General features: G+C 53.2%; 10 protein-coding genes across 10 annotated transcripts; 5 read left to right on the top strand and 5 right to left on the bottom strand.

Moving 5' to 3' along the window:
• Positions 1–76: 76 nt before the first annotated feature.
• On the bottom strand, positions 77–3,556 carry IAQ61_011055 (uncharacterized protein; the record flags this gene model as incomplete). Its single annotated transcript, XM_066099033.1, has 6 exons — positions 77–2,388; positions 2,447–2,619; positions 2,745–2,851; positions 2,927–2,962; positions 3,369–3,424; positions 3,532–3,556. The coding sequence occupies 6 exons, from the start codon at positions 3,554–3,556 to the stop codon at positions 77–79; spliced, it is 2,709 nt and encodes a 902-aa protein (XP_065951191.1).
• An 830-nt stretch (positions 3,557–4,386) lies between these two features.
• Positions 4,387–6,816, top strand: IAQ61_011054 (uncharacterized protein). Its single transcript, XM_003835077.2, has 2 exons — positions 4,387–5,199; positions 5,273–6,816. The coding sequence occupies exons 1-2, from the start codon at positions 4,761–4,763 to the stop codon at positions 6,598–6,600; spliced, it is 1,767 nt and encodes a 588-aa protein (XP_003835125.1). The 5' UTR covers positions 4,387–4,760; the 3' UTR covers positions 6,601–6,816.
• A 795-nt stretch (positions 6,817–7,611) lies between these two features.
• IAQ61_011053 (uncharacterized protein) lies at positions 7,612–10,507 on the bottom strand (the record flags this gene model as incomplete). The annotated part of the gene is made up of 3 exons (XM_003835076.2): positions 10,216–10,507; positions 9,668–10,156; positions 7,612–9,609 (listed from the first exon to the last, which is right to left on the bottom strand). The coding sequence occupies exons 1-3, from the start codon at positions 10,474–10,476 to the stop codon at positions 7,612–7,614; spliced, it is 2,748 nt and encodes a 915-aa protein (XP_003835124.2). The 5' UTR covers positions 10,477–10,507.
• A 63-nt stretch (positions 10,508–10,570) lies between these two features.
• IAQ61_011052 (uncharacterized protein) lies at positions 10,571–10,915 on the top strand (the record flags this gene model as incomplete). The annotated part of the gene is made up of 1 exon (XM_066099032.1): positions 10,571–10,915. One exon carries the CDS (start codon positions 10,571–10,573, stop codon positions 10,913–10,915), a length of 345 nt encoding a protein of 114 aa, XP_065951190.1.
• Positions 10,916–10,976: 61 nt separating this feature from the next.
• BBP1 (Branchpoint-bridging protein) lies at positions 10,977–13,036 on the bottom strand (the record flags this gene model as incomplete). Its single annotated transcript, XM_003835075.1, has 5 exons — positions 10,977–11,870; positions 11,918–12,141; positions 12,338–12,555; positions 12,615–12,819; positions 12,874–13,036. 5 exons carry the CDS (start codon positions 13,034–13,036, stop codon positions 10,977–10,979), a joined length of 1,704 nt encoding a protein of 567 aa, XP_003835123.1.
• Positions 13,037–13,815: 779 nt separating this feature from the next.
• IAQ61_011050 (uncharacterized protein) lies at positions 13,816–14,904 on the top strand (the record flags this gene model as incomplete). The annotated part of the gene is made up of 5 exons (XM_003835074.2): positions 13,816–13,898; positions 14,006–14,063; positions 14,126–14,351; positions 14,434–14,580; positions 14,648–14,904. 5 exons carry the CDS (start codon positions 13,816–13,818, stop codon positions 14,902–14,904), a joined length of 771 nt encoding a protein of 256 aa, XP_003835122.2.
• A 2,921-nt stretch (positions 14,905–17,825) lies between these two features.
• Positions 17,826–18,537, bottom strand: IAQ61_011049 (uncharacterized protein; the record flags this gene model as incomplete). Its single annotated transcript, XM_066099031.1, has 2 exons — positions 17,826–18,348; positions 18,440–18,537. The coding sequence occupies 2 exons, from the start codon at positions 18,535–18,537 to the stop codon at positions 17,826–17,828; spliced, it is 621 nt and encodes a 206-aa protein (XP_065951189.1).
• Positions 18,538–18,728: 191 nt separating this feature from the next.
• Positions 18,729–21,564, top strand: IAQ61_011048 (uncharacterized protein; the record flags this gene model as incomplete). Its single annotated transcript, XM_066099030.1, has 5 exons — positions 18,729–18,879; positions 18,938–18,987; positions 19,212–21,173; positions 21,227–21,367; positions 21,424–21,564. The coding sequence occupies 5 exons, from the start codon at positions 18,729–18,731 to the stop codon at positions 21,562–21,564; spliced, it is 2,445 nt and encodes an 814-aa protein (XP_065951188.1).
• A 618-nt stretch (positions 21,565–22,182) lies between these two features.
• On the bottom strand, positions 22,183–23,172 carry LGA1 (L-threo-3-deoxy-hexylosonate aldolase; the record flags this gene model as incomplete). Its single annotated transcript, XM_003835071.1, has 1 exon — positions 22,183–23,172. The coding sequence occupies one exon, from the start codon at positions 23,170–23,172 to the stop codon at positions 22,183–22,185; it is 990 nt and encodes a 329-aa protein (XP_003835119.1).
• Positions 23,173–24,853: 1,681 nt separating this feature from the next.
• IAQ61_011046 (uncharacterized protein) lies at positions 24,854–26,536 on the top strand (the record flags this gene model as incomplete). Its single annotated transcript, XM_003835069.1, has 6 exons — positions 24,854–24,877; positions 25,056–25,218; positions 25,275–25,409; positions 25,477–25,735; positions 25,799–26,194; positions 26,272–26,536. The coding sequence occupies 6 exons, from the start codon at positions 24,854–24,856 to the stop codon at positions 26,534–26,536; spliced, it is 1,242 nt and encodes a 413-aa protein (XP_003835117.1).
• Positions 26,537–27,055: the final 519 nt, after the last annotated feature.

Below are 27,055 nucleotides of genomic sequence, written 5' to 3'. Positions count from 1 at the left end.
AACGTTACAATAAGCACTAAAACCTCCCATATTCAACAAACGCCTCTAAAAGCAGGGAGAAGAGCAACATCGCCACCTATCCATCCATGCCTCCCACCACTGTCTCCCGAGTAACTCCATACAAGGGAACAACACTATCGCTAATCCCCTGCACCCGATCCCTTTCCCGATCCCTATCCCCATTCCCCATGCCCATGCCCATGCCCATGCCCATACTCCCGCCATCTTCCCTCGGGCTTCCCATGGCCGGCGTATTACTCGGCCACGCCCACAAGGCATCAAAATCAATCTGCTCGGCCAATCCACTCTCCTCGCTATGCAAACTAGGCACACGCGTGGCATCGAGCGCCGACAAGTCCAGCATCGCTGATAGAGACGGCGGTTTAGACGGTGACGCAAAGGCGGCGTGAGGGGATGTTGAGAAGGGAGATGTCGCAGACGGTGGCTCTTGGATGGGAGAGAGGTGAACTGAAAAGTCTTGCGAGTGGGCGGGTCGGTGGCTGTGTGATTGCGCATGCTCATGGTTGTCGGGGTGGGCCGAAGGCGCGTTGATGGGGTGGAAAGTTGGGGGTTGGGGGTCTGGAAGAGGCGCCGTGTGCATGCCTGGGTAAATGTGTATGGGCACTTGATGGAGCCTCGGAGTTGCATTCATGGAGCCTGTGGAGGTTGGCAACCCCCCAACAACACTATTGATTTGGGTTGTCTGTGTCTGTGTTTGCCCTGAATTGGTCACGCCATAGAGCTGCGATGCGATACTAGGCAACGTGGCATTGTCATTTTGTGACTGCTTGCGCCGTAACCGCTGTTGTGCAACAACGTCACGAAAGGAGCTGAGAATGTAGACGAGACGGCTGGCTTGGGGATCACTTTCGGCGCAATAGTTCATGATGGTCACGGCGTTGAGTATGCAGGTATCGGATGCATCGACTTTGTAGAGGCCTGCGAATTCATTGGCGAGGGCGACAAGAGAGGCCGCAAAAAGGAAGTAAACGACGACTGGATTGCGTCGCGAGAGGTGACCTGCATCGAGGGCATTTTGAACAAGAAGAATGGTGTGGGTCGAGGCGATGACGCAGGCTTCGCTGAACTTCTCCATGCGAAGATACGGCCTTGGTCCTCTTGTAGAGTTCTGGTTTACATGTCGTCGCGTCTCCAAATTCAAAATGTAGAGAAAGAAGGGCCGAGTCAGGAGAATGATGGAATGACAGTAGAACAAATTGACGTGCAGAATAGCAACACCTTGGCTTGGAGAAGCGTTAGCCGCCTGTCGCCAGTGCAATATCGGAGGTAAAGCGCGCGGCCAGGACTTGCAAACATCGGCAATTTCCTGTGCAAGGCGAGTGCTGATCTTGCGTTGCTGGTATACTTTTCGCAGAATCACGCCAATCACGGAACAACTTCGCACGGCAGCATCCAGTGCAGGTGGTCCAGTCTCATTATAGTCCGACGTCGAGTAGACGCCCATGTTGGACGGCTGTTCGAAGACCTGATCTGGGGGCTGAAGAGCGTTGCCCGAGCAATCGTCTTCCGAGATGGCCGTCGGTCGACCCAAGGAGCATGACAGCAGACGATCAATCACGAAGATGGAGCACCACAGGTTCTTCCGCTGTGTCTGCTCCTCTGGGCTGAAGATGACCATGGTCTCCTCCCTATGCAAACCCATCGAGTGCGCTGACCGGGCGGCCATGCCAATCAATGCAAACGCAGCGTTACGCTTGCACTTTGCAAGCAGGTACACGGCCATCAATAGCAGCGCCTGCACCGACCAAAAGTCTTGGTCTTCCAAACCGTTCATAGGATCGCAAAAAGTCTTGGCGTTTAGATAGAATGCCTCGGCTCGATCGAGATGCTCGCTCCGAAGTTTGTCAATGATGAAAGCCCCGGTGCCTCCAGAGAGTGGTGTTGCCATTGTCAGTCCAATAGCAAAGACTAGATTGAGGAGACACAGTGAAGACGGCTCTACGGAAAGTGGGTCAGAGTAGCATTTATTGAGATGCTCGAGAAAGCGATCCCGCTCGAAGACTTGTAGCAGACCGTGGGTATTGACGAAGAAGGATTCGACAAGGATCGTGGCAGTCTGCAAATCGGGAAGAAGGTGTATGTGTTGGTAGCCAGAAGGGAGGGAGTAATGACCCTCGACTATCTTGTGTCGACGAGGGTCGTTGGTAAAAGGGGATGGACCGGCAACTGTCTCGACCATCATGCGGAGCAGCTGGAGGAAGGACAAAGTTGCGGAGTCGCCAATGTAGAGCACTCGACCGGTAGGATCCTGCAGCATTCGACTCTGACTGTAGATGATGGCTTCCTCGTCTGCACTTAGGACGGTGGTGCCCCGAGAGGGGACCCCCTGAGCCTCTCCATTGGCTTGGGCTATGGGCAACGGCTGGACTAGAAGAATATCACGTCAACACAAGCCATACAGTGTTGGCAAGATCAGTATACCCACCTGGATTGTTGTTGGTAGCTTCCACGGTCGGCCTTGGCGTTTTGTGGGAAGAACTAGTTTGCTCTTCGATCAACGGCTGAGGGTTGATAGATGATCTGCGTCTCTGAGAAGCGTTCGGTGACGCATTGTTGAAAGCGTTTTCAGGCGTATCTGATGTAGATTGGTCGCGTGCGCTAGAGAAAGTATGTCTATCAGTCATGGTTCAGTTTTGGAGGTGGAGGTGGATGGTCAAAGGCTTAAAAGCTAGGGGTCGGCTACCCAGCTTCCTGGTCCAAAGACATGAATGGGGTCGACTTACTGTGTCCCATCGCTGTCTCCGTCGACTGCCCGTCTTTTGGCTGGTGGTCTGCTGGAATGGCCAGGGGAGGTGGGATCTCGGTCAGAGTAGACACAGGTGAACTTGCGCTGTTCTTGGTCAGTGCCGGTAGTGGTAGTAGTGAGGGGGATATGGATTATAGAGGAGGGAGGGTGGATGCTCACTTTGTCACATGTGTTGCAAGGGCAGAGACCGTTGCACTGTGGAAGATTAGCCAAGATCGTACATGTCCAGGAGTAGACGGCGGTCGACAGTGATGCACCGATGCACGTATGGTGATGTCTCGACAAGTCCGTGCAGGTGGTGGAACTACGCCCAGCACGCCCAGCTCGGAAGTGTTCATCCGATGCTGGTGCTCGTATTGGATAAGAGGAAGAAGAGGAAAAGGGAAGGGCGTGTCCGACATAAGCGGCAACAGGGGGGAAGGGGGAGAGGGCGGGGCAAGTGGCAACAGGGCCTCGAACATGGACGGATACAGCCAGAGTAGTAGAGTAGTAGAGTATGTGGTAGTCGAGGAGGGATAGTGCTGGTACATGCCCGTACCTACGGCGCAGGCGGGTACAACAGTGTATTTTGTAGGCTGGGGGAAAGGAGCAGTCGACTCGCCTTTTGCTTACGCCTCTTGCAGCTCTCACACGCCTGGGCGGTGCGCTGTCGCTGTTCTGTCGTGATGCTATTGTCAGCCCCACGCACGGCACGTGCAGACGCGACAGAGCGAGCGTCCAGATTCAACACACACACAAACACACACACACACACACACACACACCTGGAGGCACTTTGGGTCGTGTCATGATTTCCCTTCCCTCCGTGCGCGGCCGCGTTCACTTTTGTTTATTTTTCAAGGCTTTTTTTCCACGGCTGCCCACTGGCCAGAGGGATCAATGGCAGGGTTGGATGAGGGCACGTGTTCTTTGGCCGAAAGGGCGTGCGACGGATGCCAGCTGTTGAGGCGTGTGGACCTGGTTTTTTGTCGGATAGCACACCCTTCAGCGGATAAGCAAGGTTGAGAGGAGGGAGCTGGCGCCTGATGCGACGACTGACATTTTCCGCTTGTCGGTTGCAATGGCCAGCTGCCAGCCTACCGACGCGGGTGTTTGTAAGGGAGGGGAGCGGGGGGGAAGCGGGGGTGGGGGGGGGGGGAGGTTGTTATTTCCTCCAGCCTTGGTTCACGGCTCTTTTTGCTCTCTCTCTCACACCCCCCAACTCACACACACACAAATACACAGGGACAGTAAATAGTAGTAAGTAGTAGAAGCAGTCGTAGTAGTCGTAGTTGTAATAGCAGTCGTCGTTGTCGTCGTCGTCGTCGTCGTTGTCGTAGTAATCAGACAAAGAGGATGCAATTGGCCTGGTCTGGTCTCTCTCTCTCTCTCTCTGGTGGGCTGTGGACGCTCAGGTGAACGGCTGCACGGTTGCACGCTTGGGGCTGGTTTGCAGCTTCCGCCGGAATGTCCAGGCCCTTGCCGCAGCCCCCCAAAGGAGGCAAGTCCGACCAACCAGCCAACCCCACAACCTTTCTCTTGCCATAGTAGTACAACGCCGGCACATCTTTTCTGCGGTCGCGTGCTTTTTTTTTTTTTTTTCTTTTTTTCTCCCCGTCTTCTCCTCTCTCTCCCTCTCTCTCTCTCTTGTCTCTCCCCCTCCCCTCCCCTGCTCATCTTTGCCGATCGAGCCCCATGGTGGCTCCTCCTACTATGTACACTCTCCCTAGTCCTTGTCTTTCTCATGTAGGTACTCCACTTGCCAGTGTCACCACCCGTCAAGTCACAATGGCTGGGCATGCACTTGTCCATGTGGGGTTGGGTGGGTGTGGCCATCCGACGATAATCCACCCTCATTACCATGGTCTGCGGCTAGGAGCCTCGCAGCGGCCATTTGCTGCACCGACAAAACGACCTCTATGCACCGAACCTTAACTTTCTTTCCTTCTTTTCTTCTTTTCTTCTTCCATTCTTCCACACATATTTCTCCTAGTATAGAAAATAAACTTCCAACATGGCGCCCTACCTTGGATCAGCCTCAGCATCAGCTCCAGAATCTGACAGGGCTGCACATGGCTTTGGTAATGGGCAACAGGCGGCAGAGTCAAACAAATTGCTCGCAGGCACTCGATCAGCCTTGCAAGAGCTGTTGGACAAAGCAAAAGGCCACTTCCCAGAAGAAAGTCTATCCCACATTACCAAGATCAACTTTTCCACTGCCAACACGGGCACTCCCTACTTCCCAAGCCCATTGAAGCAGACAGAGGCAATCTCTGCCCTCAAGGCTGTCGAGGCTGGTGTAGCATCCACAATAGCAGACCTTGCGACAGGCCCCCAGCAAAGAACCATCAACGTGGACATGGAAAGAGCGACAGCATTCCTCTTCTCCACCTACTTGGCCACGGTGGGAGGACATGACAAATCAAGTCCCAACGTCCACAGTCTTCTCAAGGGTATGATGTTTCAGTAGCTCAAAATCGGGTTCTCAAAAAAAATTAGAAGAAAAAAAATAACTGACAGCCCTAGATACGGATCTGCTAAAGGCACAGGCCATACTATACAGACGCCTGTCAGCCAATCTCTATGAGACTAAGAATCCAGGAGAATACTTTCACCTCCATGGCTCCCTCGAGGCCACAAAGGCCCTCAACATGATTGGTCTAGAAGGCCACCGCCCTGATCTGACAGAGTACCGTCAATGCATCAAAGTCATAGAAGACCACGTGAAGCAATTCACCGCCGATCAATTAGAAGAAATGAATGCAAAGATCCGCCAAGCAGGCGTCACCTGTCTGAAATGGGAAGACTTCTGCGTCACTCCACACGGCCAGGAACTCCTGCACCAACCGCCCTGGAAAGTCGAAACTTTGGAAACTGAAACTCCAGCTGTACCCTTCCCTTTCCAGTCCTCCAATACGCCAAAGCCCCAGATATTGGCAGGCATCCGAGTATTGGAAATATGCCGCATCATTGCCGGTCCAGCCATGGGCCGTGGTCTCGCAGAACATGGCGCCCAAGTCATCAAGGTCACTGCTCCCCATCTCTCTGACGTGCCCTTCTTCCAAGTCGACGCCAACATTGGGAAACACACGGCGGACCTAGATCTCAAGTCGGACTCTGACCGCGCAATCTTTGAGCATCTCCTCGCCTCCGCTGATGTCGTCCTTGACGGCTACCGTCCTGGTAGTCTCGCCCGCCTAGGCTACGGCCCGCGTCAACTTGCCGAGTTGGCAAAGGCAAGGGGAAAGGGCTACGTCTACGTGGCCGAAAATTGCTTCGGTCACGTTGGACCATGGGCCGGCCGTCCTGGTTGGCAACAAATCGCCGATTGCGTCTCAGGCGTAGCATGGGCCCAAGGTCAAGCCATGGGTTTAGATGAACCTGTCGTTCCGCCCTTTCCCATGAGTGACTACGGGACAGGTTGCATGGGTACCATTGCTGCGCTCACTGGGCTCTACCGCCGCGCCAAGGTGGGTGGGAGTTATATGGGCACAACGTCACTGGTACAATACGACGTGTATCTCCTCCAACTCGGTCTTTATGACGCAGACATGATGCGCGACTTGAAAGCCGAACACGACGCCGAATTCTTCCAACTCCGACACAATGACTCGGTGGATGAGGTGGGCAAACGCGCGCTCAAGACCATGAGACGCACGCATCCCGAGTTGTTTGACGAGAAGCACATGCAGCGCGCGTTTAGCAAGGGGTTCAATGCGGACGTGAGGACCATTCGGCCCGTGGTTAGTATGGAGGGGTGGTGGAATGGGTTTCAGCGAAGCTCGCGGCCAAATGGGTTTGATAAGCCAACGTGGGATGATTGGGAAGTCGAGGAAGATTTGGTCAAGGCTTGAGTTGAAGTTTGAATGCGCGGATTTTATTCAAGTACTTTGGTGCGTGGGTAGCAAGTGTGGGTTGTTTGATTGAGCACAAGGTTGCATTATTCCAGAGCGATCTCAATGAACATGATAAGAAGAAGGGCAAAAGGCCCAGTCGGTCTACAACTTCTCTGTGTACGAGATGCACATGTTATACTTCGTCTCAAGCTAATCGAATCTCTCTTATAATAACTCTCACGCCACTCGTTGTGTAAAACTTTGTCAATTGCTTGATCTTTTTTCCCCTTAAATCCATCTACTAGCAATCGCAACGCCTAAACTTGATATGCAACTCATCACATTACTCATACACCCAACACACCCATTAACCTCTCCGCCTGTCAAACCCACGTATCAAAGTCTCCCTCTCCTCTTTCATTCCCATTCATCCCCCTTTCCTCACCTCACACACCCAACCATCCCCACATCAACACCCACCTTCTTTTCGCCCTCCCTCTCTTCCCCTCCCCCTCTCTCCTTTCTTCCTAAACATCCAGCCCAAGAAAAAACCCCACACACAAGATCAACACCCTCCCACACAAACACACAGACACACACGCAAAGAAAATACAGACCCCACATGACGGCATGCCCCACTGCAGATCAGCACGCTTGGTGAACGGTGAGGCTGTCAGATTGCAAGGACGGAGGAGAGGAGAGGATGGGCGGTGGGGAGACGACGATGATGATGATGATGATGATGACTTGGTCTAGAGTAGAAAAATCAATCCCCTCCTTGTCATTCCTTGAATCACCTAAAATAAGAAATCCAAAACAAGTACAGAAGAGCTCCAGATTCACTCATGTCATGTAATTCGTATATGCTATTTCTTGGATTCAGATTCCACATCATTGCTCTCTGAGAAATGGCTATCGACGGATAGATGCTTGTAAACAGCGCACCACTCCACTCCACCACTCTACTTGTCAGCACGGCCATAAAGAGTCATGTCATAGCAATCCCCCGCTGATCCCCTCCCCACCACATCATTGCATCGCAAGCTCCACCTCCTTGCGAACCTCCTTATTTCGACCCCTACTCCGATCCTCCCTCGGCCTCTCCGTCGCCTCGGCAATCTGCAAATCCCCACCGAGTTCCGATCCAGGCACAACCTCGTCGCTCTGCTGGGTAGCCGGCGTGCCTACTCTATCGCTAGCGTGTGTCTCTGTTACTGTCTCTGTAATCCCCAGTGTCTCTATACTGGCAACCAGCCCTTGCTCTTCTACGTTTGGAGTAAGTGCACCCACAACTTCTACAGACTTGTTTACTGTGGCACTGGAAGAAGGATGCTCGCCGACTGCATGGGTGGGTGGGGGCTGGGTTTCTGCTCCCACACCTGTCGTATTCTCTGCTGTTTCCGTGCCTGTGACAATGGGCTCTTCCCGCAGAGGCGTACTGGTACCACTGCGACCATTACTCACATGACTGGTCTGCGGTGTTAGACTTGCAGGTGCCTGAGGACCAAACGTATTCATCTCCTCATCTGATCGACCAAAGCATTCTGCCCACCATCTTGCTTCTCCCTTCCTAGGAAAGATCATGCGTTCTTTGCCGCGAATGTCGTCGTTGACTTCGGGGTCATACCTTGGGTTCAAGAACTCTTGCTTTCGACACAAAAAGTAGTCCCATACACTCCGAGTCCGTTCTTTGGCCTTGGTATCGACACGTTCCTTTTCATTGTCGAACAAAAAAGTGCCGTATTGACAGGAGTAGAGGTGGTAAAGCAGACGTCGTAGGAAACGCTCACTGAACTCGAATCGAGTCGGATGCTGGTAGTGGAGCTGATATACGCAGTCCAGAAATTGGTGAAAAACAGGGGATAGCTCGCCGGGCTTGGTCACTCGAAGTTCTTCTGCAGCGCCAGCTCTGGCAGGTTTTGGTGAAGCAGTATCGGCAATGTCTGGTACAGGCTCAATACCATTCGTATCCGGAAGCTGATTCAGTGACTCATTAGACTCATTGTGTCGATTGAATAGACCTCGAGCACCGCGGATCGCATTTTCAAATGGATTACTACCCGTCGAGCCATCACTATTACGTTCAATCTTCTCGTTCTCGATCGTAAACCACTTTTCATGGCTGAGGAAGCCAGATCGATGGCGGAACATGTGGCCAAAAGAGAGCCAGTCCTTCTCTACAAGGACCATGAAGCCTTCCAACGTGCGATAGTAGGGATCTAATAGTATCTGACTGAGCGCACTCAATTGACTTGTGCGGTCCCATCCGTCGGAGCAGTGGATCAGTACGTGAGAGTGCATAATACCCACTGTTCTGGCAATCAGTGCGGTACCATCTAGAATATTCGCAATATGCTTGATCCAGTTGCTCTTTGCCAATAGGTGCCTATTAGGCGGAAATGAGGTCAAGTCCGATTCTTTAATGGCCTCAATGACGGTATCAAGAGACTTCCGCATGACATGGATGTTGTCGATTCCAAGGTAGGCCTTTTCCGCGCCCGGATAATAATCCATCTTTTCGGAGCCAAGCCCAATCGCCTGCATAGCATACGCATTCACCGTCGGTCTAGCATCAACGATTAAATTTCTCTGTTGCGCTCCATAGACCTTTGGAATGTCAGCATCAGACTCGGGAGCTTCCGTGAGGTCATCCACAACTGTTTTGCCTGAGCTGGGAGCTTCTGTTTCTGAAACGCCCACAAATGAGCTGTTAGCAGCAGACTCGTTCACATTAACTATGCTTGATTCAGGGGTTGCGCCTGCAGTGTTCGACGCAGAGGAAGAGGCAGGTTTCCAGCCACGATTGGTAGCCCATATCGCTGCCACTAACCGCTCATCCTGAGCGTTGCGATTTCCCCGCAAACCGGGAGTTGGTTGAGAGCTGCGCGTGATAGAGCAGTTATTGATAGGGTGTCGGTAGACCAGTGCGGGTATTCGTTGTCGCGACCGGTATTCGCCAGCATATCGGAGGACGCTGTCTGAGACGTTGGAGGGAACCACGAGGAGAGCGGGATATGTCTTCGAGTACTGTTTTGACAGGTTAGGAGATGCTGCTGTCACGGCTATTGCATGGAAAAATGTGTACCTTGTATTCCATGTTGATTTCTGATATCCGCCATCCCTTGTCGGTGTCCTTGGGGCTGATACCCAGGCGCTTCCACTCGCGCCGCGCATCATAGAGCTCCCACCCGTTCTGCTGGTCTTCCGGAGGCTTTGGCTGGTAGCTGAATGCCAACAGCTTATCCAGCCGGCCTATCTTGCAAGACAAAGCACGGATGCTATCATACACATCACGTGCCTTCTTCTCGTCGGGAAAGAAGAAGGCAAAGAAGGTGAAGTCGCGACAGCGGATGCGGATCGAGGGATGCTGGTGCAAAATCGGTGGACAGGGCTTGAGGCAGCAGTAGTTGATCAACGGATAGGTGATCCAAACTTCTTTTTGCCGCCGTGGTTTCGCATCGGGAGGAGCGTCTGCTGGCGGAGGCTGCAAGTAGCTGAAGACGATGTGGTGTGGCATCAAGTGCAGCGTGCCATCGAAACGGACGCCTCTGCGTAGGAGATAGACATCTTCTACCTACAGCAGTCAGTCGCTGAAGATTGCATGTCCTTGTCTTCTCGAAGATGCGCGCATACCTTGCTCACGCGTATCCTCTCCATGTCTGAGTGAGTGAGTGAGTGAGTGAGTGAGCGCGCAGAAACCGCGGGGTTGCCCTGTCGAGCCAGCCCGCAGAATAATCCAACTATCTCTAGGGTAGCGAAACAACAACAGCAGCTATGCACAGGCAATAACAGAGGGTAGAGGCACGAGTGAAAGCGTGAAGATGTCAGCTTTTGCACGGGTGTGCTTGCATGGTTGCGATGTATGTTGTAGCTCGCATATGCCTGCGCTTCCATGGTGAGGGTAACATGGTCTATCCCGCCCGCCGCGCCGTCTTGGCAGCATAACGTCACTGTCTCGCCCAAATCCCACTGAGCATCCACCCACATCATGGTCATGACCTTCTCGGATCCCTCTCGTTTACAGACACATCACTGGCTGTGGGGAGACACTAATTCTGGAAGATCTGGTCGATTCATAGACTACAGTCCTACGGTATTCTCGTTCGTGCAAGAAACTCATGATTGGGAAACGAAGCCCCAGAGTCCTATTCTACCAAAGTCGTACGGACCATACGCAACCACACGGGCTACGACTGCTTACCTGGTGCGCCACCTGACTAGGAGAGAAAAACCTCGTGTCAGATGTGCAAAAGTCCGCTGTCCAAGGAACAAAAACCGTGTCATATCCACAAAGTCTGCTTTAAACAAAGAAAACATGAGACCTGTGAATTAGTTGCAAATATGCAATCAGCCTGCACACAATCTCGGCCGTTGCATCCTCCTAGCAACCTCATCTAAGCGGGAGGGGGAGGGGGAGGAATGTCGCTAGGAGGCGGGGGCGGGATGTCGCCAGGTGGTGGAGGTGGAGGCACCGAGCCAGACGGCGGCGGAGGAGGCGGAGGAGGACTTCCGGCAGCTCCATAGCTCTGGAAAAGAGGACCAAGCCCAGGAGGAGGACCAGCAGGTGCAGCAGCGGCATACCCTGGAGCACCATAAGCGCCGGGAGCAGCCATACCTGGAACATTCTGATCGTATCCATAACCACCATACCCGTAGCCAGCGCCAGCTGCGGGAGCGGCAGAGCCCCAGGGAGCTGCGTTATGACCGCCGCCGTAACCGTTCTCTTGTCCGTACGACTGACCGCCACCACTTGCCCAAGGCGCAGGAGCACCAGCAGTGCTGTCGCCACGGCCACGGTCATCGCGGTCGTTGCGAGCCCAGGGCGCAGCACCGCCAGTCGCACCACGTTCCCAAGGCTTGACGGTACGCTCGCCTCCGCCATAGTTGTCGCCACCAGCTGGAGCGCTTCCGTTGCCGTTGTATTCGATGGCGGCGCGGGACTGACCGGATCCGCCTCCCATTTCGGCCATGAAGGCGTCGAGATCGTTCTCTGGAGCGCCACCAATACGTCCCTGCTGGCGGTTGTCGGGGCGGGCGTCGTTGCGCCAGGGTTGGCCGGCCTTGCGATCCGGACAATCTCGAGCCATATGTCCAGCCTGGCCACAGACGCGGCAGATGATACTGGCCGTGAAATTCACCTTTTGCGGGCAGTCGTACTTGCGGTGACCGATCTCGCCGCAGTTCTGGCAGGCCTGGTTCTCATCGTCACGAAGGGTACCGTTGAGGGCGGCAAGCTCACGAAGCTGGTTACGCTTGAGTTCGTTCTGACCCTCAGGGATAGAAGCAGCCTAAACAATTAATACAAGTCAAGTGTTGGAATGTGATGTGCACTTACGGTTTCAATGACGTTGTGGATGAGCTTCTTCGCCTTGTTGACCTTGTCCTCGGTATCGGCCATGATGAGACAATGCAGATCTTCTTCCTGGTTGCTGGTGTGAGCGGCGTCAGAGCGACCTTTACCCTCCTTGACTGAGCCCTTTCCACGGATCGCAATCTTTGCGCCAGACTCGGATTCCATCTTCTTGAGGGTGTTTCCACGGGGGCCAATAAGCAGACCAACTGTTAGTGCAAAAAGCTGTGGTTAGTCTCTGATCAAAAATGTACGAGGATACGGACGATGAGGGTTAGTGACATAGCTGTACTGCAGATATTGCGCGATGTACATGGACATCAGGCAGTCTGAGCAGGCTGGTCAAGACAAAGGCTAGGAGAAAAGCAAACGCGAGCAAGGGAGTTAGAGGGGTTAGTTTCGTACTGAAGTTGATCTCCGGGTAGTCATTGACCGGGACGTAGACCTTTTCCTGTGTCTTAGTAGGCCTCCTATAATCGGCAGGCGGATGGTAGTTAGGGAGCGTCTTCATCGCCTTCTCTACAAGCTTGTGGCGCTCATCTTCGAGGCGCTTGCGGTAACGGAACTCGCGAGTGTTGACACGGCGACCGAAGTTGTCATACTGTGGGGGAGGCGATGGAGACCTGTCCAAATGGTTAATATTTTTTTTGGCTCGCAGTGGCGCCAATGCATAAGCACGTACCTGTCATCATCGGCTGGCACGACATCGTTGATCTTCAACTTCTGCGTGATTTCCTCAATACGCAAATGCAGAGTGTATGCGTCAAGCTGCTCTGTAGTCATGGCGGCGTAGATGGCCGTGGGTAGGCCCATCAGACCAGCAGCCTTGTTCTCACTGGCGTCACCCCAACGGTTGCGCTTCTTTCGCTGCCTCGGACCATCGCTCTCTGTACGTCTTCTGTTAGAATGCGCTAGGAGTAGTATTGCAAGACTCGACTTACCACGCGTCGGGCTGCGACCGCGCTTGAGCTCAGACAAGCCCTCGGCAGGCGCAGAGGGATTGTAGCCTCCAGCGTCGCTACCTCCGTCATCACCACCAAACCGGCGACGGTTACCGAGAGGGATGTTGTTCGAACCCGTGATGCCCTGGTTGCGCCACGACATGGTTGTTGTTGTTGAAGGTGAGTATGTAAGTGATGGGGTTGAGTTGAGGCGCGCGCAGGGTGGAAGTTTTGAGGATCCGCGCCAAGGAAAGTGACACTAGTGGTGCATTGGCTTAATCACGTGACTGTATCTTCACCAGATCGCAGGTGACCTCCGGTAAGTCTTGTTGACGCTAAGTAATGGCCGCTGGTAAGCAAAATTACCGGGAGCGATCCAAAGGCATCACAGTCAGGATCCTCGAGGGTGCACTTTTCCCAATAGTTGGCACGAATGGTATATAAGCTATCGAGTTTAAATCCTTGGCCTACCACACGGTATACTTATAACTTGCAGTGTATCACGACTCACAGTTCTCTCGGGTCTCGTTGGAGTTGCAGTATTTGATCGATAGCATGTCAATAGCTCTGGGTAATTCACTTGCAATTCTGTACAAACTGTACCAAGTGATACCGATGCATGTATTCCCTTTTACATCGTGATGTATAATACGATACTGTAATAAACATGGCATTCACTGATAGTAAGTAAACATCAAGGTATCTGCAGAAAGCAAAAAACCCTCCAATGTAAGGTCATGAACACAATCTAACAAGTCGACCTTCTGAGGCGGAATCGGAGCTTCAAACAATCCCGCATTCGTAATCACTCATGGTCCGTTGTAAGAAGACTAGCTACTTAGCACATAAGAACCTGTACCGTAGATACCGAGGCTTCTTTCCACGCTGCTACAAATACCACTGTGCAAAATACAGCTCAATACCCTACAACACGAAACGAAAATGTCTACAAAGTCGGACATCACGCTCTACACAACGCAGACGCCTAATGGCATCAAAGTCTCCATCCTGCTGGAAGAGCTGGGGTAAGTGTCCGCGTCATGACCCAAAATTCGCTCAGAAGCCTGCCATGGTCATGAGCACGGCCGTCCAACATCTCGATGGCTAGCATGACTGACAAACAAAATTCCAGTCTTCCATACAAAGTAGAAAAAATCGAAATCACAAAAAACACCCAAAAGGAACCATGGGTGCGTGTTGCATGGAATTTCATGTTCGCCCCTCACCAACGAGACTAACGCTCAATGTCCAGTTTCTCGCCATCAATCCGAATGGTCGCATCCCAGCTCTGACCGATACTTTTGAAGACGGGCAGACGATTAGACTCTTCGAGTCTGGTAGCATCATGCAGTACCTCGTCGATCGCTATGATCCAGAGTACAAGATGAGCTTCCCCCGGGGTACGAGGGAGTACTATGAGATGAACAATTGGCTATTCTTCCAGAATGCTGGTGTGGGGCCCATGCAAGGCCAGGCTAGTAAGTAGACATTACTTTATGTTTTGACTTGGTCAAAGCCATGGTGCTTTTATAATGTCTGGTGGTCTGACATGAACTAAAGACCACTTCACCCGCTACGCGCCCGAGCACATTGAGTACGGCGTCAACAGATACCAGACCGAAACCCGCCGTCTGTACAATGTGCTTGACAAGCATCTTGCATCCGATAATCGTCCCTATCTAGTTGGCGAGAAATGCACAATCGCAGGTACGTCTCACCTTCCCATTTCACCTCTCCTTTTATACAACTTCCCCACCCTAACATTTCACTCCAGACGTCTCTCACTGGGGTTGGATCGCTGCCGCCGGCTGGGCAGGCATCAACCTCAACGACTACCCTGCGCTCGCAGCATGGGAAGAACGCATGGCAGCGCGACCCGGCGTTGAAAAGGGCCGCCATGTTCCGGATCCTCATACCATCAAGGAGTTACTCAAGGACCAGGCCAAAGCAGAGGCGGAGGCTGCGAAGGCGCGTGAGTGGGTGCAGTCGGGAATGAAGGACGATGCGGCGAAGCATGGGGGTGGGAAGTAGGTGGAGAACGAATGGGTTCGATGTGATGTGTGCTAAGAATATGGTAGGGTAAATGGGAAGATTTGAAGGCTGGGTGGGGTAGACGGTGGGGAGGGAATGAAATCGGGAGGAATGTGCTTGATACTCAGCGAAACGATCGTAAAGCTACAAGTCATTCAGCCGCGATCGACAGCGTACGCTATTTAGTGGCCGTTCTTCCCCTGTGGAAAGTAAAGTGTCAGACCCTGAATATAAGTGATTCGCATACTACCTTATTGCCCAGTACACAGCGCAGTATCGCCTAGAAATCGGCCATACACATGTGAAATACCTCATCTATACCTCACGAGCCATCGTCCCAATGACTGAAACCGCCGTCTTACGCAGTCACCGAGGATGGCCAAATAACGCACAGATATTTGCTTTCTGCAGACCAGACTTCCTCTGGTGGGTTGGCAAACACGCAGTCAGCAGGCCATATCATACCTAGTAAGCTAGGGCCGGGCCTCTTGAATCTGCATGAGAGTAGCAAGGGCCTGCTCGAGCTTGGAATTGCCCACATTGTTCAAACCATGTCGAGGCCATCTTCATAGCCCAGGGTGTTATGTCTTCGCTTCCCCTGAGCTTCCCCGCAAGATTCATCGACGTTTCTGCAGCCTGTCTGCAGGATCTCAGGCAGCTCGTATGCAGAGTCGAAGCGAGACACATACACACACACACACACCATTAACGCACTCCAAATGTGCGTCAGGTAGCCGTCAAGCTCTGTGGATATTACACAATGCTCGCCCCAGCTGTGAGGCTGCTGCCAGCAGGCCACAGCAATTCGCCCCTGTCCAAGCGCAGCGGCAAGCCGGGATACTGGAACGCATAACCATTCGACCCCGATGGCGGGATATGGGTTGGGTGGGTATACTGTACTTATTGTATAGTATACCAGCCAGGGCGTCACGAGATGGCGCAGAATAAGTGGTGCCCGGTGATATAGTGGAGAGTGGCGGAGGCGCCATCCGCTCAGCCGAAGAATGCCTGCGTGGATTTTCTACCATACCATACAGAGTATGTAGTTGCTTTACCGTTGTTTCGGGGGGTTACGCATGCTCTGTTGTTACCCGGTATCCTATGCGAGCGCTGGGAAACCTGGGGAAGTGCATGTACTGTATATCGTGGACACCGCATGTGGGGTCAATGACCTCTGGTACCTACATAGGCTGTGGACGTGCAGGTTGTATGGTCTTGGGCAATCCCGTATACGATGATGCTGCAGTACTGTCGCTCGTGGACTCGTACCTTTGACGGTCCCTTGATGTGGCACCGAGCAGAGCTCTCCAAGTAGAGTAAGACATGGTACGGTAGGCACCGCGAATTTTGCTTACAGGCATCATGCCAATCTCCGAGCATCAATGCATGTATACACGCTGTTTTCCAGAGGCTAACCATGTGTGCAGACCAGGACAATCGAGGGGACCCGGAAAGGGTAGAGAGAATCATGAAGCGGTGACTTTGTGCGGGAAGGCTCCACCACAATCCGGCTTGTACCTATCCTTTTACAATACACAGTGCCGTTGTTCCCCAAAGACGCTAAAGCCGTTCTAGTGTTTGTGGGGGGGGGGAAGGCAGATCAGCACTCGGCAGATCGAAAGCTCCCAGCCGCGCCCTCAGCACCGGTCCAGCATTACTCGTGGTGGCAGTTATTTGATATTGTTGTATATAGACTGTATGGACATGGCGTACAATATAGGTATAGAAGACGTGAGGTTTTTCCCTACCTGTCGTTCCACCAAGCTTCGTCCAAGTGCCCACGATACGAAACTCTATCTCTAACCCCATGTTAGCAAAACCTCCGCGATGCGGGCGGGTCCTCGAGTCGCGCGGCTGGAGGAGGAAGATGTGGAGATTTTTGGCTGATAGAGTAGTTATGTGCGATGGTGGCAGGCTGCAGCCGTGCCTCTTCCTCGTGTCGAGGGCGGGAACATGCTGTAGTTGCATGGCAGATAGTTATACAAGTGCTTTTACCCTGTACAAAACACGTCTAGAATATGCTCCGGCCCGTTGCATGTGAATGGTAAGTTGGAGCGGAAAGTGGAGGCCTTTGGCACCAGAGAGATTGTTCTGTGAGCCGTCTTGCACGTCTATGCTTTCGTTTCATCAAGCGGCCACGACCGAAGTGATGTCTAGCCCGTGCCTACGGTATGGATGCGGCATACCCAAGTTGCATTGAGTCCTTCTAGAACTGTACAGGGAACATGCGCAGTTGTCTGCGGTGCAAACAATGAAGGGTTGCACTACATACTTGCATAGTATACCCATGCCTGGTGCATATCATCGGACGTCTTACCTAGGTGGCAGTCGTCGAGCTTGACAGGCACGCCGCACAACGTACCGGTACATGTTGTAGGCATGTTGGCTTTGCGCGATTCTCTCCCGTCAGACGCGATTGTCATTTCGGGCATGAGGTCGGGCATGAGGTCGTCTGGCACACTGCAGGAGGTTCCGTCGGCGATGACATGTGTCAGAAGGTCGTCTGTTTCCCGTCAGAAGACACGGCAAGGGCTAGAGAAATCGCTTAGGTGTTCCCAGCTGTTGGCCGTCCGTCGGATGGTTGCACACGGGGAAATGCATGGGTACCTGCGTGTTCTCGAACCAGCACAGCACCCCCACTTGCGGCGGTGACGGTGGAAGTCATTGGCTCTGCGACGATGTACTGTGCCTTGGGACAGGATGGCGTGGTGGCCGGTGGCCGTTCGTTTCATGCCTGTCTGCACCACTTGTGTGCATTCCTAGTACTACATGGTATGTATGACTGTTATGTACGTACGTACATGCACAGTACAGTATACGCTGACACACTTGGACTTGAGAGACTTGAGAGACTTGAGAGAGTTGACATTACGCAGTGAATTGCCACTGAGGAACAGACGTTCCTGTTTCAACAAGTTGCTCTAGAGCCATGCGTGCTTGTACATGGGTACCGTAGTTATTGACTGTGCCATCTGTGATCTGACAGCAGCCAGCCATTGGAGATGGCTAGCGAGGTCGTGAGTGTGAGTGAGAAGGGAGAAGAGCATGAGAGAAGAGGGGTTCAAGTGCGGCCAAGGCGTAGTGAAGACGATGCCTGCCAGAAGGGTTGCCTCCAAGGTTATGGCGGGCCACCATGACCAAGGCCAAGCATGGAGCGAGCATCGTTCATCAAGCTTTCCTGGGTTTTTGCGGGGCTGGCAATGCCCACCGGCTAAAGAAGTGGTTAAATTGACCACAAAGGGCAAAGCATCACCCTTGCCACGAGCCGGACATTGCGACTTTGCGACTTGGGTGCCGACTCTGACGGTCTGACTGCCGCCCCCCTCCCCTCCCCAGCCATCAGCGAGCCAATCCGTCCATATGGCATACCCTGCAACTAAGTCAACACAACCCTGGCAGCCCTGGGAATTATCATGGCCGCCGTCTCTCTGATATTGTATTGCCCTGAGCCCCTCTAGCTGATCTCGCTTCTCGAAGCCCCTCCCCTCCCCTCCCCTCCCCCACCCATGGAACTCGCAAAGCCTCCCGATCGTACATAGGACGTTGACCCTGGATGCGACCGGGGATTCCGAAAGAGTCCTGGTGTTCCTCGGCACCAAAAGCTCTGTTCGGAGGCCCACATATGCTCTCCATGTCTACCTACCTAACGCATGACCCGTACACCATCCCCAGATTTCCCCGTTGACCGACTCTTGCAACACCCCAAGAAATACCTTGTTCTCGCCTGTCGCCTTTCGCCGGATTCACTGGAGCCTTTCGTCCCACCTTCGACTACTCCAGACTGGCCAAGCAAAGCTTGACTCTCCCCGACCCAGCATCTCACCATGGAGTCTTCTGCTGTTGCTGCAGTGGACGTGCCAAAACTCGAACGGAGGAACTCGGCGCCTGTAAAACGAAGAGTCAGTCGGGCTTGCGATCACTGTCATCGGATGAGGACCAGGTGTAACGGACAATCGCCTTGCTCTAGATGTATAGGTTGGTGGCCATTGTTCAACTTACTTGCCGCCGTGTACGTCAAATTGACGAGTGCTAGAACTCGAATATGTCTGTCAGTACAACAGGGAAAAGAAGCGGCGTGGAAAAGTAAGCACGAATCCTGTTCGCGAGTGTCTCTTGCCTCTTGTTCGCTCATGCGCCACTGGTGCCCTCCTTGCACCCGCCCTCGACACCATTCGCTAGCAGTTTGCTCTTCTCCTTCTCCTTCCTGGACTTCTCAATCTATGCAGCACAGTACATGGAATTCCAGGACGTGAAATGCTCCAGAGAGACCCTGTGTCATCGCAAGTACAACAAGCTGACATTTGTAGGTGCCTAGACACATTCAAAAGCAGAGAGAAGAGGCGGCCGCTGCAGGTCATAGCCCACAAACACCCAATGCACTGTCCAATGGTTACTTTGAGCGGCCGGCTGTCATGTCTGAGATGGACGAGGAGGTGTGGTCACAGTCGGAAACAACACCAGTAGTCCAACACTTTCCGAAACCCAGCCTACACAGCAACACTTCTGGAGACTGGACAGCCCTGCAGCCCAGTGCCCCTTTCGATCCACCGGTCAGTCACATGATGATCGACCCCTTACTCCTAGGCTCTGGGGCAGCCTATCCTTCCATGCATGACGACATGCCTCGCAATGAGGCGCTCATGTACGCCATGAATGGCATGCATCTCATTCCTGGGCCCAATGGTGCGCCCGTGTCCATATCACCCGAATATGCAAACCTAGGATATTCGATGCAGTACCAGGCTGCACGACAGTCATCGCCACATAGCTACGGATCCGCCGACACTGGATCGCCCCATTCAGGAGTCAGCGTCAGCTCGTCACAGAATGGCGCGAGTCTGCCGACGTGCAGGTATCCGGCACTGAGGCCTTTACTTCCACACTTGGGTTCCATCATGAGCGTCTCGGCAGCCTGTGATCTTCTCGAATTCTACTTTCAGAGCTCGTCGTCGGTCTTCATGGAGCCTGTATCGCCATACATTTTGGGCTCCGTGTTCAGGAAGCGGTCGTTTCTTCGCCAACAGAAGCCCAGACGGTGTAGCCCTGCTCTGCTAGCGAGCATACTTTGGGTGGCAGTACAAACGAGCGAAGCCAGCTACCTTACTTCTTCACCCTCCGCGCGCACAATCGTCAGCGAAAAGTTGTGGCGATTGACAGTTGATTTGCTGAAGCCATTGGTCCATTCGCCATCGTCACACGCATTTGCCGCAGGTCCGGGCTTTGCATCTGCTGCGCACGATGCTTTCGGTGTTGATCGAGCAATGGGTCGATACGATGGTCGGCCCGATGGCGCCATGCCACCCACCAGTACCCTAGATGATGTCGCTACGTACATCAACCTAGGCGTAGTCACATCGGCCAGCGAGTACAAGGCGGCATCTCTGCGATGGTGGAATGCGGCTTGGTCATTAGCAAGAGAGCTCAAGTTGGGTCGAGAGCTTCCCAAGATGCCTTTAAAAGACGCAGATGGTCCCTCAGCAACGGCAGAAAATGGAGACCTGGATGTCAGTTTGTCCGATTGCTCCCGGTCCGGTATTCATGCGCCAATGGGAACTCAGGCGGCAGCACTTTTGGAGGAGATGAAAGAGGAACGCCGTCGACTTTGGTGGCTCCTGTACATGGTTGATCGACACCTGGGATTGTGCTACAATCGACCCTTGGCAATGCTTGACAGCGAGTGTGAAGACTTGTTCCAGCCGGTGCCCGACACTCTCTGGCAGGCCGGCGAGTTTTACGCTGGCCACACGGGACCACGACGCAGAGGCCTCAATTTCCAGTGTACCTCGCACGATGTTTTCGGCTTCTTCCTGCCGCTCATGACGATCCTCGGCGATATTGTGGATTTGAATGCACAGAAGAATCACCCTAGATTCGGCCAGCGAACCTCCTGGGAGCTCCACGAAGCAGAAATCACCCATCAGCTGGAGAGGTACGCATACAGCATCGAAGAGTTCAAGGCGCAGCATGGTTGTGGGGCGAACGAGGAAGCGGTTGTGAATCAAAGAAATGGAACGCCTGATCCGGTGCGAAGCGAATGGATCCATCAAACAAGAAAGGTAGCCGCATATGCCACCCACATTATGCACGTACTACATATCCTTTTGCATGGAAAATGGGATCCAGTCGCTCTTCTGGAGGATGATAATATGTGGATCTGCTCACAGTCGTTTCTTGCGGCAACGTCGAATGCGATTTCTGCGGCACATGCCGTCGAAGAGATTCTAGATGTAGATCCCGACCTCTCCTTTATGCCCTATCTATTTGGCATGGTAAGTCGGCCTCTGGGCGCACAATCTCAAGCCGATGACTGACTGTAATCTAGTACCTTTTGCAGGGCAGCCTCATCTTGCTCCTGCTAGCCGACAAGCTGTCTACAGAGACAAACGACGGGGTCATCAGAGCCTGCGAGACGATTGTGCGAGCCCACGAAGCTGCGGTAGTCACCCTCAACACCGAATACCAGGTAATTTTGCCGGTTTCCCAGTCGCTCGGTGTTCTCGCTAATGCATGCAACATCAGCGAAACTTCCGCAAGGTGATGATCTCGACCCTGGCCCAAATCAAAGGCCATGGTCACGCGCGTGAAATGACCCCGGCAAAACGCCGCGAGGTGCTTTCTCTGTACCGCTGGACGAGTTTGGGGAATGGGCTGGCTATTTGAAATGGCTGGCGGTGCTGTTGGGAGTATTCGTTTTCTTGTGCATGGTGTTTCGGACAACGTTTGCGAAAGGGACGGCTCGGGGCAGATACCCAGACTTGACTTGGAAGCGCGGTTTTTGTAAGAAAATAGTAGATAGTGGGACAGAAGTACCACTCTGGCCGGGTTGGAAAAACAGGGTGTCAGAATGGCATGGCCCATGTCTAGGTAGTGTGGCCAGTGACATGCATTGGAAAGATAGCAACGACATGGGCTTACTATAGTAATCACACAGTGCCTATCTAGAGTGAAGGACATGTGAAGTAGTGGAAGAGGGACATGAATCAAGTTGCACCCATCTACCATGGTACTATTCCGGTCAATGCAGGGTCCAGAAGAACAGGGATGTACAACAATGACTAACAAGACATCACCAAGACTCCACTAGACGCATCACATCAGATGGGCCATGCACTGGAGGATGAAATAATCTACTATTGAACAGCTATGTAGGACAGGCTCTGTGAATGCGGAAATGAGGAAATCTCTTGCCCAATGCTCACGGTAACAGGGTTGAGACTAGAAAGATTACAATGAAAGCGTAGGAAACGTGACTCGTGGACTTCAAGCCGATGAGACCCTTTACAGGCTTTTCTCAATCTCCATGACCTCCCTGATGCCCTCGGCAACGGCGTCGACGGTTGCCTGTGGCAGCCTCTTGAGTGGCCGGCGAGGGTAGCCTCCGTAGCCGTAGTAGGATTGAATGGCGGATTTTGTGCCTGGAATAGCCGTTTTGGTGAGGACCCAGTCGCCCTTGCTGAGCACCTTTTGCAGCTCAAAAGCTTCCTCGAACTTGCCCTCTGCCATCAAGTTCCAGACCTTGACGCATGTCTTGGGCAGCACATTGGCACCTCCGGCGATGATGCCAGAACCACCGCTGGCAGCAGTCTGTGCGGTGAAGTCTGCCATTCCGCCAAACGCCATGTACCCGCTACCGGTGCTCTTGGTGGAGAGTGCGTTTGTGGCAAGAGCCACGCGCGTCAATTTGCCAGTGTTGCCGCAGGTGAATTTGGTGCCAACAATGTTGGGGTGCTTGGCGAGCTTGATGAGAAGATCACTGTCCATATCTATTCCCGAGACGGCACCAGGGTAGTTGTAGAGCATGACAGGCAGTGGAGAGCTGTCAGCCACCTTTGTGAAGTATTCGTAGATGGCCTCTTCGTCAATGGCATAGCGGTAGTAGCTTGGAGGAACGATGAGGACGTATTCGCCGCCAGCAGCCTCGGCTTCCTTGCACAGCTCAATCGTGAGCTTGATGCCGTGTTCTGAAGCTCCTACAATGACGGGTACATTTTGGTATCCAGCCTCGTCAAGAGCCTCGCGGGTTGCTTTTGTGACGGCAATCTTCTCAGCTCGCGACAGGTGGACAGCCTCTCCGTTGGAGCCCATGGTGACAAGACCAACAAGCCCAGCTTCAGCCAGCCGTACAGCATGCTTCTTGATTGCGGCCATGTCCAGCTCCTCGGTTTCTGGGTCAAAGAAGGTCATGGTGGGCGAGTAGATACCCGCTCGGAGAGGTGTACGCTCCTTTGAGCCGCCATTTGAGCCGTTGGAGTGGCCGTTGGAGGTCATGTTTTGGAGTTTTGGGTGTTATTTGTCTTGATTTGTAGAAGCAGAGAGGGTAAAGGGAGGATATAGTCAAGTTGGTAGAGAGAAGCGAAGCTGAGAAGGGGGGAGGGGCTGCAAGAGAGCAGGGGAAGGGGGGAGAGAGCAGACGATATTAGGAAGAGAGTTCACGGCTTCGGTCAGCTTTTAATATAACAGCGAGATGGAGGCAGTCGGCATAAAGCAGAGCAGAGGCTAGCTCGGCAGAGCCCAAGGCGGATTGCATCCCACCGTGCCATTGTGTGACTGTCTCAAACGGGCTCTAACGTTGTGGACGTCTCGTCAAAGTGCAGGTTCTCATTCGCTTACGCCCAAGTATTAGTAGGCTAGAGTGTACGAGGGGGCGCAGGGGCTGTGGGCCAATTTTGGTGGGTTTTCGGACCACCAGTGCGCGAACTGCGGGACCAAATGGGCGGGGGGGGGATGCTTTCCTTTGGGGGTGACTAAAAACTCTTCCATCGGTCTGCTGGTTGGAACAGAGAGAAAAGAGATGGCGTTTTAGCGCATGGGGGTTTGGGAGGGGACATGTCGAGCAGAGTGGCGCTCCCATCATGCCTTGTTGGAGACCGGAGACCGGAAGGGCGGAAGTGAAATGTTCCACCAACCAGCCGCGTTGGAGACTCGCAGTGGCAGGGTGTGGGGGTGCATCAGGCTGGCCGTCTGGGATGGTATGGTAGGAGGAAAGTATCCTCAATCCCAGAATGCGATCAGAACGAGGATCATGCATCTTCCCAAGACGCTCGCCTCAGGGAGACTTGGACTCTGGCAGAGTAGAGAACATGCTAGTGGTACTGTATCGTCACGCAGTCCTGTCATCTTGGCGTCATATAGAATAGACGACGGCAATGGACGGCAACAAGCCAATTTGTCCGTAGTTTACTCGTTGTTGTGGCTTGATATTGGTAGGTAAACAACGCACTGGGCCCCAAGGTCATGGTAATCTTTCCATTCTTTGCTACCTAGGCTTAGCCCACCATATGTGTAGTCACGTGTGCTTGTTATTTATGATTTCTAATATAAATAACAGAAATGAACAACGACGACCTCCTTGCATGACATGGACAATGTACAGTAACTAGGAACCTCACCCAAGCCTTTCACTGCTTGTTCTTGTGCTGAGCTGCAGCACCAGCCACAAATCTCCGAAGAAACCTACTAGATCGTTATTCAGCTAGGTACTGCCTGGAGAAATTATGTCCCACCAAGTTCCCTGCAAACAATGCGCCAACATGGCCAACATGGCCAACATGGCCAACATGGCTTCGACCTCTCCACTGTACTCCTACCGTGTGTCGAGAAGAGCTCGAAAATGGCCAACCCTCACCCGGCCGCGGTACCCGGTAGAACCAGTGAGCGCCTTTTTTTCCAATGTGGCATGCCCCTCACTGCGCCTGTGGTCGTGCATTCTTCCGTCGTCATAACCTACCGTGCCTACCGGTAATCGATAAGCATTCATATGCCGATGAGGCCATATCTCGGCCATGGATGGTAAAGTACTCCCCCATGCCCAGTTCCTCTTCCAGTTCCATTGACTCTTTACTCACTACCCCCTACTCTTCACCCTCGGAGTTCAGAAACCACTCCACTGACGAGCAACCACATCCATTGCCTCTTTGCCTGTTGAAAAACAATTCACCTACCCACAACCATGGCTCCGCTCGAGGTCTTGATGGTATGTGGCCCCTCACCCAACCACACACACAGCTGCACCCACCCCTCTCCAAGAAGGCCTCGCCTCCCACAATTTACTATTACCTATGCCATGCAAAGTCATGCATGCAGACTACCAAATTCCTTTTTCATCTGGCCCTTTCGGAGTCATGTAACCGCGAAACTAATCGATTCCATAGGTCGGTACGGGCGAGTACACGACAGGATTTGTTGGCGGCGGCGCGTCCAAGTCGGACAAGAAAGTCGGCGTCGTAGGCCTGACTCTATTCGATCTTCGCAGACGGGGAAAGGTTGGCAAGCTGTCCATGGTCGGTGTCTCGGGCGGCAAATTCCCGGCCATACGTAAGTTGGGTCGCGTGCTGGCTTGCTGTTGTCTGCAGGCCGCTGATTCGATCCAGGCGAGCATCTCCAGAAGAACATATCCGAGGCCTACAACGGGCTTGATGTTTCGTTTGAAGAATTCCCCAAGGATGGCAAGACCGACCCTGAATCATACAAGACCGCAATTGATGCACTTCCCAAAGGCAGTGCCAGTAAGTCAAAAGTCCTTGCGTGCTGCCAACTGGGCCGTTTTCGATTTCGCTCACACAAGTACTCTAGTCACCATCTTCACCCCTGACACGACTCACTACCCAATCGCTTTGTATGCAATTGAACGCGGCATTCACGTTCTCATCACGAAGCCTGCCGTCAAGCTTCTCGAGCACCACCAACAGCTTCTCGCTGCGGCAAAGAAGCACAATGTCTTTGTATACGTTGAGCACCACAAGCGATACGACCCCGCTTATGCGGACGCGCGTTTCAGGGCCCAAAAGCTGGGTGACTTCAACTACTTCTACTCGTACATGAGTCAGCCAAAGTAAAGAAAAAAAGACCCCATCTTTGCAAGCCATGATTGAACAGTGGCTAACGTTGAATTCAGGAGCCAACTGGAGACTTTCAAGGCATGGGCGGGCAAAGACAGCGACATATCATACTACCTCAACTCGCACCACATTGACATCAACGAATCCATGGTACCAGGGTACAAGCCAGTCCGTGTCATGGGTAGCGCAGCAAAGGGCATTGCAACCGATCTAGGCTGCGACCCTGCGACCGAAGACACCATCACCCTCCTCACAGACTGGGTCAAGCGGGACGACCCAAGTAGGCGCGCGACTGGTGTGTACACAGCGGGATGGGCAGCACCACAAAAGGCCGGTGTACACTCGAATCAGTACTTCCACTACATGGCGGCGACGGGCGAGATTCGCGTCAACCAGGCCAAGCGCGGCTACGACGTGACTGACGACGAAAACGGTCTTCTCTGGTACAATCCGTATGTACACCATTCTATGGGCTTCCATGCCGACTATCGCTATAGACTCATTCAAGAGATACTAACCCCTCGAACAGATTCTACATGAAGTACGCCCCTGACGAGGAGGGCAACTTTGCTGGCCAAATCGGCTACGGCTACATTTCGTTTGAAAAGTTCATCGATGCGGTCAACGCATTGAATGAAGGCAAGGTGACACTCGAACAGCTCGACGCCCGTCCACTGCCTACACTCAAGAACACCATTGCCACCACCGCCATCCTCGAAGCCGGCCGCCGATCACTGGATGAGAAGCGACCGATTGAGATCATCGAGGAGAATGGCGTGTGGTCTCTGCAGTAGTAGACTCGATTCTGTCAATCAAGAATCGAAAATTGCAGCAACACCCATCATCGTCCTTTTTTCCGTCAACGTCCTTGGTCGTGTTGCTTTACGTAGTCGTAGGTAGTGCTAACAAACGTACTTTGAAGCCACATGCGGACCCCGTCGCGCGTCCAGGGGCGCCACGCGACCACGTGCTCAGATCCATTGCTTGAGTGTGCCCCGCCCCCACGCGATCGACTCAGGCCCTCACATTTGCACACATCAAGAACATCGGGTGTCGGCCCCGAAGACGATCTCCGCAAGGCGGGCTCGCAGCACCCACTCCAGTAGTACTACCCAACTATGCATGTAGGTACAATACCTACCCACCTCATCCAACATTTTCCTCCTCTTGGCCGCGGACTCGGACACGGGGCAAGCTTGTCGGGTACCCGTAGTCGGGGTTGTCGGCATGGCTGGATGTTGTCGCTCGGGTGAATGTGCAGCGAGACTTTAGTCTTGACACCGACTTTTTGTTTGGAAGAGGATGGGAGGACA

Source organism: Plenodomus lingam (assembly GCF_022343315.1).
Source record: "Plenodomus lingam strain CAN1 chromosome Unknown contig_9, whole genome shotgun sequence".
In the NCBI taxonomy this organism is placed as follows: domain Eukaryota; kingdom Fungi; phylum Ascomycota; class Dothideomycetes; order Pleosporales; family Leptosphaeriaceae; genus Plenodomus; species Plenodomus lingam.
The sequence above is the reverse complement of the archived record's forward strand: the minus strand, read 5'-3'. Positions and strand labels throughout refer to the sequence as shown.

Excerpts from the sequence above, each read along its gene's own strand:
- IAQ61_011054 (XM_003835077.2), top strand. The coding sequence starts at position 4,761 with ATGGCGCCCTACCTTGGATCAGCCTCAGCATCAGCTCCAGAATCTGAC. Across the intron at positions 5,200-5,272 it reads CGTCCACAGTCTTCTCAAGG|ATACGGATCTGCTAAAGGCA; the intron begins GTATGATGTTTC and ends TGACAGCCCTAG.